The 15600-nt window shown below is 44.5% G+C and overlaps 5 protein-coding genes and 1 pseudogene across 5 annotated transcripts; 2 read left to right on the top strand and 4 right to left on the bottom strand.

Annotated features, from left to right (window-relative positions):
* Positions 1 to 303: 303 nt before the first annotated feature.
* Positions 304 to 705, bottom strand: LOC134853468 (uncharacterized). Its single transcript, XM_063869467.1, has 2 exons — positions 511 to 705; positions 304 to 468 (listed from the first exon to the last, which is right to left on the bottom strand). The coding sequence occupies exons 1-2, from the start codon at positions 703 to 705 to the stop codon at positions 304 to 306; spliced, it is 360 nt and encodes a 119-aa protein (XP_063725537.1).
* Positions 706 to 2684: 1979 nt separating this feature from the next.
* Positions 2685 to 3188, bottom strand: LOC134853467 (uncharacterized). Its single transcript, XM_063869465.1, has one exon. The coding sequence runs from the start codon at positions 3186 to 3188 to the stop codon at positions 2685 to 2687; it is 504 nt and encodes a 167-aa protein (XP_063725535.1).
* A 618-nt stretch (positions 3189 to 3806) lies between these two features.
* Positions 3807 to 4529, top strand: LOC134853466 (uncharacterized). The gene has a single exon (XM_063869464.1). The coding sequence runs from the start codon at positions 3807 to 3809 to the stop codon at positions 4527 to 4529; it is 723 nt and encodes a 240-aa protein (XP_063725534.1).
* Positions 4530 to 10261: 5732 nt separating this feature from the next.
* Positions 10262 to 10759, bottom strand: LOC134853465 (uncharacterized). The gene has a single exon (XM_063869463.1). It carries the CDS (start codon positions 10757 to 10759, stop codon positions 10262 to 10264), a length of 498 nt encoding a protein of 165 aa, XP_063725533.1.
* Positions 10760 to 10794: 35 nt separating this feature from the next.
* Positions 10795 to 11375, bottom strand: LOC134853463 (uncharacterized). The gene is made up of 3 exons (XM_063869462.1): positions 11163 to 11375; positions 10959 to 11108; positions 10795 to 10911 (listed from the first exon to the last, which is right to left on the bottom strand). The coding sequence occupies exons 1-3, from the start codon at positions 11373 to 11375 to the stop codon at positions 10795 to 10797; spliced, it is 480 nt and encodes a 159-aa protein (XP_063725532.1).
* A 2223-nt stretch (positions 11376 to 13598) lies between these two features.
* Positions 13599 to 15599, top strand: LOC134853462 (mucin-2-like; annotated as a pseudogene).
* Position 15600: the final 1 nt, after the last annotated feature.

Raw genomic sequence — 15600 nt, 5'->3', positions numbered from 1 at the left:
ATCTCATCCAACACCATCACCATCACCATCACCATTACCATCACCATCCCCATTACAATCACCATCACCATCACCATCACCATCACCATCACCAACATCATCACCATCACCACCACCATAATCATCACCATCACTATCCCCTTATCCAACCCCATCACCATCACGTCGCTATGCCTATCACCTTGTGCAACACCATCATCGCTACCATCAACATCACCATCACCAACATCATCACCATCACCGCCACCATAATCATCACCATCAGCATCACCATCACCTTCTCCAACCCCATCACCATCACCATCATGTCACCATGACTATCACCTTGTCCACCACCATCACCATCACCATATCCATCACCATCACCTTCAACATCAATATCACCTTACCCAGCACTATCAACTTGACCATCGCGATCATTATCTTCTTATCCAACAGCATCACCATTACCATCACCATCACTAGCACCTATTCGAAGAACATCACCATCACCGCCACCATAATCATCACCATCAGCATCAATAACACCTTCTCCAACCCCATCACCATCACCATCAACATCACCATCACCATCAAGATCTTCTTATCCAACACCATCACCAACACCATCACCATCACTACCACCTTATCCAGCAACATCATCATCATCATCACCATTACAATCACCATCACCATCACCATCACCATCACCATCACCATCACCATCACCATCACCAACATCATCACCATCACCACCACCATAATCATCACCATCACTATCACCTTATCCAACCCCATCACCATCACCATCACGTCGCTATGCCTATCACCTTGTGGAACACCATCATCGCTACCATCAACATCACCATCACCAACATCATCACCATCACCGTCACCATAATCATCCCCATCAGCATCACCATCACCTTCTCCAACCCCACCACCATCACTATCATCTCATCCAACACCATCACCATCACCATCACCATTACCATCACCATCCCCATTACAATCACCATCACCATCACCATCACCATCACCATCACCAACATCATCACCATCACCACCACCATAATCATCACCATCACTATCCCCTTATCCAACCCCATCACCATCACGTCGCTATGCCTATCACCTTGTGCAACACCATCATCGCTACCATCAACATCACCATCACCAACATCATCACCATCACCGCCACCATAATCATCACCATCAGCATCACCATCACCTTCTCCAACCCCATCACCATCACCATCATGTCACCATGACTATCACCTTGTCCACCACCATCACCATCACCATATCCATCACCATCACCGTCAACATCAATATCACCTTACCCAGCACTATCAACTTGACCATCGCGATCATTATCTTCTTATCCAACAGCATCACCATTACCATCACCATCACTAGCACCTATTCGAAGAACATCACCATCTCAATCACCCTATCCAACACCATCACGATCACCATCAACATAAACATCGCCATCACTATGATCTTATCCAACACCGTTACAATCATCATTACTATCACTACCACCTTATCCAGCAACATCATCATCAACATCACCATCACTAACACCAGATCTATCACAATCAATAACATCATCAACATCACCATCACCATAATCATCACCATCACCATCACTATCACCTTATCCAATACCATCACCATCACCATCACATCACCATGACTATCACATTGCCCAACACCATCATCATTACCATCACTTATCACCAACGTCATCACCATCACCACCACCATAATCGTCAACATCACCATCACCATCACTATCATCTTATCCAACCCCATCACCATCACCATCACTTCACCATGACTATCACCTTGTCCAGCAGCATCACCATCACCATCAACATCACCATCATCATCACCATCACCATCATCATCACGATAACCATCATCATCACCATCACCATCACTATCACCTTATCCAACACCATCAACATAACCATCGCGATCACTATCTTCTTATCCAACACCATCACGATCACCATCAACATAATCCTCGCCATCACAAACTTCTTATCCAACACCATCATCATCACCATCACCATCACTATCACCTTATCCAACACAATCATCATCAAATTCGCTATCACTACCACCATAAATATCACCATCACCATCACTATCATCTTATCCAACACCATCACCATCACCATCACCATCACCACCACCACCACCATCACCATCACCAACATCATCACCATCACCACCACCATAATAATCACCATCACCAACACTATCGACTTATCCAACCCCATCACCATCACCATCACGTCACCATGACTATTACCTTGTCCAGCACCATCACCATTATCATCAACATCACCATCACCAACAACATCAACATCACCATCAACATAATCATGACCATCACCATCACTATCATCTTATCCAACACCATCACCATCACCATCACCATCACCACCACCACCACCATCACCATCACCAACATCATCACCATCACCACCACCATAATAATCACCATCACCAACACTATCGACTTATCCAACCCCATCACCATCACCATCACGTCACCATGACTATTACCTTGTCCAGCACCATCACCATTATCATCAACATCACCATCACCAACAACATCAACATCACCATCAACATAATCATGACCATCACCATCACTATCATCTTATCCAACACCATCACCATCACCATCACGTCACCATGATTATCACCTTGTCCAGCACCATCACCATCACAATCAACATCACCATCACGATCACCATCACCATCAACATCACTAAAACCATTACCATCACCACCACCAACACTATCACCTTTCCCAACACCATCAACATAACCATCGCAATAACTATCTTCTTATCCAACACCATCACCATCACCGTCACCATCACCATCACCATCACCAACACTATCACTATATCGAAGAACATCACCATCTCAATCATCCTATCCAACACCATCACGATCACCAACAATATAACCATCGCCATCACTATCTTCTTTTCCAACACCATCACCATCACCATCACCATCACTGCGAACTTATCCAGCAACATCACCATCAACAGCATCATCACAATCGCCGTATCCAACACCATCACGATCACCATCAAGATCACCATCACCATCACCACCACCATAATCATCACCATTACCAACACTATCGCCTTGTCCAACCCCATCACCATCACCATCACGTCACCATGACTATCACCTTGTCCAACACCATAACCATCACCATCACCATCTCAATCACCCTTTCCAACACCATCACGATCACTGTCAACATAAACATCGCCATCACTATCTTCTTATCCAACACCGTTACCATCACCATCACTATCACTACCACCTTATCCTGCAACATCATCATCACTACCACTTTAACTATCGCCATCACCAACATCATCACCATTACCATCAACATCACCATTACCATCACGATCACCATCACCATCACCAACATCGTCACCATCACTAACATCGTCACCATCACCACTACCATAATCATCACCATCACTATCACCTTATCCAACCCCATCACCATCTCCATCACGTCGCCATGATTATCACCTTGTGCAACACCATCATCACTACCATCAACATCACCATCACCAACATCATCACCATCACCGCCACCATAATCATCACCATCAGCATCACTATCACCTTCTCCAACCCCATCACCATCACCATCACGTCACCATGACTATCACCTTGTCCAGCACCATCACCATCACCATAACCATCACCACTAACATCAACATCAATATCACCTTATCCAACACCATCAACTTAACCATCACGTCACCATGACTATCACCTTGTCCAGCACCATCACCATCACCATAAACCATCCCACCAACATAATCATCACTACCACTATAACTATCACCATCACCAACATCATCACCATCACCACCACCATAATCATCACCATCACCATCACTATCACCTTGCCCAACACCATCACCATTACCATCAATATCACCATCACCAGCATCATCACCATCACCACCACCATATTCATCACCATAACGTTATCCACAGCCGTCATCATCATCATCACCATCACAATCACTATCACCTTATCCAACACCATAATCATCAAACTCGCGATCACCACCACCATCACCATCATCTCATCCAACACCATCACCATCAAGATCATCATTACCATCACCACCACCATCACCATCACCATCACCCTCATCATCACCAACACCATCGCTATCACCTTATCTAGCACCACCACGATCACCATCAACATCACCATCACCATCAAGATCTTCTTATCCAACACCATCACCATCACTACCACCTTATCCAGCAACATAATCATCACCATCACCATCACCATCACCATCACCATCACCATCACCATTACCATCAACATCACCATTACCATCACGATCACCATCACCATCACCAACATCGTCACCATCACTAACATCGTCACCATCACCACTACCATAATCATCACCATCACTATCACCTTATCCAACCCCATCACCATCTCCATCACGTCGCCATGATTATCACCTTGTGCAACACCATCATCACTACCATCAACATCACTATCACCAACATCATCACCATCACCGCCACCATAATCATCACCATCAGCATCACTATCACCTTCTCCAACCCCATCACCATCACCATCACGTCACCATGACTATCACCTTGTCCAGCACCATCACCATCACCATAACCTTCACCACTAACATCAACATCAATATCACCTTATCCAACACCATCAACTTAACCATCACGTCACCATGACTATCACCTTGTCCAGCACCATCACCATCACCATAACCATCACCACCAACATAATCATCACTACCACTATAACTATCACCATCACCAACATCATCACCATCACCACCACCATAATCATCACCATCACCATCACTATCACCTTGCCCAACACCATCACCATTACCATCAATATCACCATCACCAGCATCGTCACCATCACCACCACCATATTCATCACTATCGCCATCACTATCACCTTATCCAACCCCATCATCATCATCAAACTCGCCATCACTACCACTATAACTATCACCATCACCATCACTATCATCTTAACCAGCACCATCAGCATCAAGATCACCATCACCATCACCACCACCATCACCATCACCATCACCATCACCATCACCATCACCATCGCCCTCATCATCACCATCACCATCGCTGTCACCTTATCCAACACCATCACCATCACCTTATCCAGCAAAATCATCAAAACCATCACCATCACTATCACCTTATCCAACACCATCATCATCAAATTCACCATCACCATCGCCATCACCTTATCCACAGCCATCATCGTTATCATCACCATCACCATCACTATCAATTTATCCAACACCAACATCATTAAAATCGCCATCACTACCACTATAATTATCACCATCAGCATCACTATCATCTTATCCAACACCATCACCATTCAGATCACCATCACAATCACCACCATCATCACCATCTCGCTCATCATCACCATCACCATCGCTATCACCTTATCCAACACCATCACGATCACCATCAACATCACATCACCATCACCATCAAGATCTTCTTATCCAACACCATCACCAACATCATCACCATCACTACCACCTTATCCAGCAACATCATCATCACCATCACCATCACCATCACCATTACCATCACCATCACCATCACCATCACCATCACTATCACCATATCAAAGGACATCACCATCTCAATCACCCTATCCAACACCATCACGATCACCATCAACATAACCATCGCCATCACTATCTTCTTATCCAACACCATCACCATCACCATCACTGCCACCTTATCCAGCAACATCACCATCAACATCACCATCACTATCACCTTATCCTACACCATCATCATCAAAGTCGCCATCACTACCACCATAACTATCACCATCACCGTCACTATCAACTTATCCAACACCATCACCATCAAGATCACCATCACCATCACCACCACCATCACCATCACCATCACCATCACCCTCAACATCACCATCACCATCGCTATCACAGTATCCAACACCAGCACCATCACCATCGTTATCACCTTATCCAACACCATCACGATCACCATCAACATCACCATCACCATCAAGGTATTCTTATCCAACACCATCACCAACACCATCACCATCACTACCGCCTTATCCAGCAACATCATCATCACCATCACCATCACTATCACCTTATCCAACACCATCATCAACATATTCATCATCACTATCACCATCATCATCACTATAATGTTCTCCACAGCCATCATCATCATCATCACCATCACCATCACTATCACTTTATCCAACACCATTATCATCATCAAACTCGTCATCACTACCACTATAACTATCACCATCACCATCACTATCACCATCACCATCACCATCACCATCACCACCACCATCACCATCACCATCACCATCACCCTCAACATCACCATCACCATCGCTATCACAGTATCCAACACCAGCACCATCACCATCGTTATCACCTTATCCAACACCATCACGATCACCACCACATCACCATCACCATCAAGGTATTCTTATCCAACACCATCACCAACACCATCACCATCACTACCGCCTTATCCAGCAACATCATCATCACCATCACCATCACTATCACCTTATCCAACACCATCATCAACATATTCATCATCACTATCACCATCATCATCACTATAATTTTCTCCACAGCCATCATCATCATCATCACCATCACCATCACTATCACTTTATCCAACACCATCATCATCATCAAACTCGCCATCACTACCACTATAACTATCACCATCACCACCACCATCACCATCACCATCACCCTCACCATCGCCCTCATCATCAACATCACATTCGCTGTCACCTTATCCAACACCATCACCATCACCTTATCCAGCAACATCATCAAAACCATCACCATCACTATCACCTTATCCAACACCATCATCATCAAATTCACCATCACCATCGCCATCACCTTATCCACAGCCATCATCGTTATCATCACCATCACCATCACTATCAGTTTATCCAACACCAAAATCATCAAACTCGCCATCACTACCACTATAATTATCACCATCAGCATCACTATCATCTTATCCAACACCATCACCATTCAGATCACCATCACAATCACCACCATCATCACCATCACGCTCATCATCACCATCACCATCGCTATCACCTTATCCAACACCATCACGATCAACATCAACATCACATCACCATCACCATCAAGATCTTCTTATACAACACCATCACCAACACCATAACCATCACTACCACCTTATCCAGCAAAATGATCATCACCATCACCATCCTCATCACCATTACCATCACCATCACCATCACTATCACCATATCAAAAGACATCACCATCTCAATCACCCTATCCAACACCATCACGATCACCATCAACATAACCATCGCCATCACTATCTTCTTATCCAACACCATCACCATCACTGCCACCTTATCCAGCAACATCACCATCAGCATCACCATCACAATCGCTTTATCCAACACCATCACGATCACCATCAACATAACCATCGCCATCACTATCTTCTTATCCAACACCATCACCATCACTGCCACCTTATCCAGCAACATCACCATCAACATCACCATCACAATCGCTTTATCCAACACCATCACGATCACCATCAACATCATCATCACCATCACCATCACTATCACATTATCCTACACCATCATCATCAAAGTCGCCATCACTACCACCATAACTATCACCATCACCGTCACTATCATCTTATCCAACACCATCACCATCAAGATCACCATCACCATCACCACCACCATCACCATCACCATCACCATCACCCTCAACATCACCATCACCATCGCTATCACATTATCCAACACCAGCACCATCACCATCGTTATCACCTTATCCAACACCATCACGATCACCATCAACATCACCATCACCATCAAGGTATTCTTATCCAACACCATCACCAACACCCTCACCATCACTACCGCCTTATCCAGCAACATCATCATCACCATCACCATCACTATCACCTTATCCAACACCATCATCATCATGTTCATCATCACTATCACCATCATCATCACTATAATTTTCTCCACAGCCATCATCATCATCATCACCATCACCATTACTATCACTTTATCCAACACCATCATCATCATCAAACTCGCCATCACTACCACCATAACTATCACCATCACCATCACTATCATCTTATCCAGCACCATCAGCATCAAGATCACCATCACCATCACCACCACCATCACCATCACCATCACCATCACCCTCAACATCACCATCACCATCGCTATCACATTATCCAACACCAGCACCATCACCATCGTTATCACCTTATCCAACACCATCACGATCACCATCAACATCACCATCACCATCAAGGTATTCTTATCCAACACCATCACCAACACCATCACGATCACTACCGCCTTATCCAGCAACATCATCATCACCATCACCATCACTATCACCTTATCCAACACCATCATCATCATGTTCATCATCACTATCACCATCATCATCACTATAATTTTCTCCACAGCCATCATCATCATCATCACCATCACCATTACTATCACTTTATCCAACACCATCATCATCATCAAACTCGCCATCACTACCACCATAACTATCACCATCACCATCACTATCATCTTATCCAGCACCATCAGCATCAAGATCACCATCACCATCACCACCACCATCACCATCACCATCACCATCACCATCACCATCACCATCGCCCTCATCATCACCATCACCATCGCTGTCACCTTATCCAACACCATCACCATCACCTTATCCAGCAACATCATCATAACCATCACCATCACCATCGCCAACACCTTATCCACAGCCATCATCGTTATCATCACCATCACCATCACTATCAACTTATCCAACACCAACATCATCAAACTCGCCATCACTACCACTATAATTATCACCATCACTATCACTATCATCTTATCTAACATCATCACCATCATGCTCATCATCACCATCACCATCGCTATCACCTTATCCAACACCATCACGATCACCATCAACATCACATCACCATCACCATCAAGATCTTCTTATCCAACACCATCACCAACACCATCACCATCACTACCACCTTATCCAGCAACATCATCATCACCATCACCATCACCATCACCATCACCATTACCATCACCATCACCATCACCAACATTATCACCATCACCACCACCATAATCATCACCATCACCATCACTATCACCTTATCCAACCCCATCACCATCACCATCATGTCGCCATGACTATCACCTTGTGCAACACCATCATCACTACCATCAACATCACCATCCCCAACATCATCACCATCACCGCCACCATAATCATCACCATCACCATCACTATCACCTTATCCAACCCCAGTAGCATCACCATCAAGTCACCATGACTATCACCTTGTCCAGCACCATCACCTTCACCATCAACATCACCATCACGATCACCATCACCATCATCATCACCATAACCATCACCATCACCATCACCATCTCAATCACCCTATCCAACACCATCACGATCATTGTCAACATAAACATTGCCATCACTATCTTCTTAACCAACACCGGTACCATCATCATCACTATCACTACCACCTTATCCAGCAACATCATCATCACTACCATTATAACTATCACCATCACCAACATCATCACGTCGCCATGACTATCACCTTGTGCAACACCATCATCACTACCATCAACATCACCATCCCCAACATCATCACCATCACCGCCACCATAATCACCACCATCACCGTCACTATCACCTTATCCAACCCCAGTAGCATCACCATCAAGTCACCATGACTATCGCCTTGTCCAGCACCATCACCTTCACCATCAACATCACCATCACGATCACCATCACCATCATCATCACCATAACCATCACCATCACCATCACCATCTCAATCACCCTATCCAACACCATCACGATCACTGTCAACATAAACATTGCCATCACTATCTTCTTAACCAACACCGGTACCATCATCATCACTATCACTACCACCTTATCCAGCAACATCATCATCACTACCACTACAACTATCACCATCACCAACATCATCACCATCACCACCACCATAATCATCACCATCACCATCACTATCGCCTTATCCAACCCCATCAATATCACCATCACGTCACCATGACTATCACCTTGTCCAGCAGCATCACTATCACCATCAACATCACCATCACCATCACCATCATCATCACCATAACCTTATCCACAGCCATCATCATCATCATCACCATCACTATCACCTTATCCAACACCATAATCATCAAACTCGCCATCACTACCACCATAACTATCACCACCACCATCACTATCATCTCATCCAACACCATCACCATCAAGATCACCATCACCATCACCACCACCATCACCATCGCTATCACCTTATCCTGCACCACCACGATCACCATCAACACCACCATCACCATCAAGAACTTCTTATCCAACACCATCAACAACACCATCACCATCACTACCACCTTATCCAGCAACATCATCATCATCATCACCATCACCATCACCATTACCATCACCATCACCATTACGATCACAATCACCATCACCATCACCATCGCCAACATCATCACCATCACCACCACCATAATCATCACCATCACTATCACCTTATCCAACCCCATCAAAATCACCATCACGTCGCCATGACTATCACCTTGTGCAACGCCATCATCACTATCATCAACATCACCATCACCAACATCATCACCATCAACGCCACCATAATCATCACCATCAGCATCACTATCACCTTCACCAACCCCATCCCCATCACCATCATGTCACCATGACTATCACCTTGTCCAGCACCATCACCATCACCATTACAATAACCATCACCATCACCATCAACATCAATATCACCTTATCCAACACCATCAACTTAACTATCGCGATCATTACCTTCTTATCCAACACCATCACCGTTACCATCACCATCACTAGCACCTATTCAAAGAACATCACCATCTCAATCACCCTATCCAACACCATCACGATCACCATCAACATAAACATCGCCATCACTATGTTCTTATCCAACACCGTTACAATCACCATTACTATCACTACCACCTTATCCCGCAACATCATCATCAACATCACTATCACTACCACCAGAACTATCACCATCAATAACATCATCACCATCACCACCACCATAATCATCACCATCACCATCACTATCACCTTATCCAATCCCATCAACATCACCATCACGTCACCATCACCATCACCATTACCATCACCATCACCATTACCATCACCTTATCCAGCAACATCATCATCATCATCACCATCACCATCATCATTACCATCACCATCACCATTACCATCACCATCACCATCACCATCACCAACATCATCACCATCACCACCACCACCATAATCATCACCATCACTATCACCTTATCCAACCCCTTCACCATCAGCATCATGTCAACATGACTATCACCTTGTCCAGCACCATCGCCATCACCATAACCATCACCATCACCATCAACATCAATATCACCTTATCCAACACCATCAACTTAACCATCGCGATCATTATCTTCTTATCCAACACCATCACCATTACCATCACTACCACCTTATCCAGCAGCATCATCATCAACATCACCATCACTACCACCAGAACTATCACCATCAATAACATCATCACCATCACCACCACCATAGTCATCACCATCATTATCACTATCACCTTATCCAATCCCATCAACATCACCATCACGTCACCATGACTATCACCTTGCCCAACACCATCACCATTGCCATCAACATCACCATCACCAACATCATCACCATCACCACCACCATAATCATCACCATCACCATCACTATCACCTTATCCAAACCCATCACCATCACCATCACGTCACCATGACTATCACCTTGTCCAGCTGCATCACTATCACCCTCAACATCACCATCACCATCACCATCATCATCACCATAACCTTATCCACAGCCATCATCATCACTCTCATCATCACCATCACCATCGCTATCACCTTATCCAGCACCACCACGATTACCATCAACATCAACATCCAACACCATAATCATCAAACTCGCCATCACTACCACCATAACTATCACCACAATCATCACTATCATCTCATCCAACACCATCACCATCGAGATCACCATCACCATCACCACCATCATCACCATCACCATCACTCTCATCGTCACCATCACCATCGCTATCACCTTATCCAGCACCACCACGATCACCATCATCATCACCATCACCATCAAGATCTTCTTATCCAACACCATCACCACCACCTTCACCATCACTATCACCTTATCCAGCAACATCATCATCATCACCACCATCACCATCACCATCACCATTACCATAACCATCCCCATTACAATCACCATCACCATCACCATCACCAACATCATCACCATCACCACCACCATAATCATCACCATCACTTTCACCTTATCCAACCCCATCACCATCACCATCACGTCGCTGTGCCTATCACCTTGTGCAACACCATCATCGCTACCATCAACATCACCATCACCAACATCATCATCATCACCGCCACCATAACCATCACCATCAGCATTACCATCACCTTCTCCAACCCCACCACTATCACTATCATCTCATCCAACACCATCACCATCACCATCACCATTACCATCACCATCCCCATTACAATCACCATCACCATCACCATCACCATCACCAACATCATCACCATCACCACCACCATAATCATCACCATCACTATCACCTTATCCAACCCCATCACCATCACCATCACGTCGCTATGCCTATCACCTTGTGCAACACCATCATCGCTACCATCAACATCACCATCACCAACATCATCACCATCACCGCCACCATAATCATCACCATCAGCATCACCATCACCTTCTCCAACCCCATCACCATCACCATCATGTCACCATGACTATCACCTTGTCCACCACCATCACCATCACCATATCCATCACCATCACCATCAACATCAATATCACCTTATCCAACACCATCAACTTAACCATCGCAATCATTATCTTCTTATCCAACACCATCACCATTACCATCACCATCACTAGCACCTATTCAAAGAACATCACCATCTCAATTGCCCTATCCAACACCATCACGATCACTATCAACATAAACATCGCCATCACTATGTTCTTATCCAACACCGTTACAATCACCATTACTATCACTACCACCTTATCCAGCAACATCATCATCAACATCACCATCACTACCACGAGAACTATCACCATCAATAACATCATCACTATCACATTGCCAAACACTATCACCATTACCATCAACAGCCTTATCACCAACATCATCACCATCACCTCCACCATAATCGCCAACATCACCATCACCATCACTATCATCTTATCCAACCCCATCACCATCACCATCACTTCACCATGACTATCACCTTGTCCAGCAGCATCACCATCACCATCATCATCACCATCACCATCATCATCACGATAACCATCATCATCACCATCACCATCAATATCACCTTATCCAACACCATCAACATAACCATCGCGATCACTATCTTCTTATCCAACACCATCACCATAACCAACAATATCACTATCACCATATCAAAGATCATCACCATCTCAATCATCCTATCCGACACCATCACGATCACCATCAACATAATCCTCGCCATCACAAACTTCTTATCCAACACCATCATCATCATCATCACCATCACCATCACCATCACTCTCACCTTATCCAACACAATCATCATCAATTTCGCTATCACTACCACCATAAATATCACCATCACCATCACTATCATCTTATCCAACACCATCACCATCACCATCACCATCACCATCACCATCACCATCACCAACATCATCACCATCACCACCCTCATAATAGTCACCATCACCAACACTATCGACTTATCCAACCCCATCACCATCACCATCACGTCACCATGACTATTACCTTGTCCAGCACCATCACCATTACCATCAACATCACCATCACCAATAACATCAACATCACCATCACCATAATCATGACCATCGCCATCACTATCATCTTATCCAACACCATCACCATCACCGTCACCATCACCATCACCATCACCAACACTATCACTATATCGAAGAACATCACCATCTCAATCATCCTATCCAACACCATCACGATCACCAACAATATAACCATCGCCATCACTATCTTCTTATCCAACACCATCACCATCACCATCACCATCACTGCCAACTTATCCAGCAACATCAACATCAACAGCATCATCACAATCGCCGTATCCAACACCATCACGATCACCATCAAGATCACCATCACCATCACCACCACCATAATCATCACCATTACCAACACTATCGCCTTATCCAACCCCATCACCATCACCATCACGTCACCATGACTATCACCTTGTCCAACACCATCACCATTATCATGAACATCACCATCACCAACATCATCAACATCACCACCACCACCATAATCATGACCATCACCATCACTATCATCTTATCCAACACCATCACCATTCAGATCACCATCACCATCACCACCACCATCACCATCACCATCACGCTCATCATCACCATCACCATCGCTATCACCTTATCCAACACCATCACGATCACCATCAACATCACATTCACCATCGAGATCATCTTATCCAACACCATCACCAACACCATCACCATCACTACCACCATCACCATTATCATCACCATCACCATCACCAATATTATCACCATCACCACCACCATAATCATCACCATTACCATCACTATCACCTTCTCCAACCCCATCACCATCACCATCACGTCGCCATGACTATCACCTTGTGCAACACCATCATTACTACCATCAACATCACCTTCACCAACATCATCAACATCACCACCACCATAATCATGACCATTACCATCACTATCAATTTATCCAACATCATCATCATCAAACTCGCCATCACTACCACTATAATTATCACCATCACCATCACTACCATCTTATCCAACACCATCACCATTCAGATCACCATCACCATCACCACCACCATCACCATCACCATCACGCTCATCATCACCATCACCATCGCTATCACCTTATCCAACACCATCGCGATCACCATCAATCTCACCATCACCATCAAGATCTTCTTATCCAACACCATCACCAACACCATCACCATCACTACCACTTTATCCAGCAACATCATTATCACCATCACCATCACCATCACCATTATCATTACCATCACCATCACCAACATTATCACCATAACCACCGCCATAATCATCACCATCACCATCACTATCACCTTATCCAACCCCATCACCATCACCACCATCATCATGTCGCCATTATCATCACCATCACCATCACCAACATTATCACCATCACCACCACCATAAT

Source organism: Symsagittifera roscoffensis, chromosome 8 (genome assembly GCF_963678635.1).
Source record: "Symsagittifera roscoffensis chromosome 8, txSymRosc1.1, whole genome shotgun sequence".
NCBI lineage: Eukaryota > Metazoa > Xenacoelomorpha > Acoela > Convolutidae > Symsagittifera > Symsagittifera roscoffensis.
The sequence above is the reverse complement of the archived record's forward strand: the minus strand, read 5'-3'. Positions and strand labels throughout refer to the sequence as shown.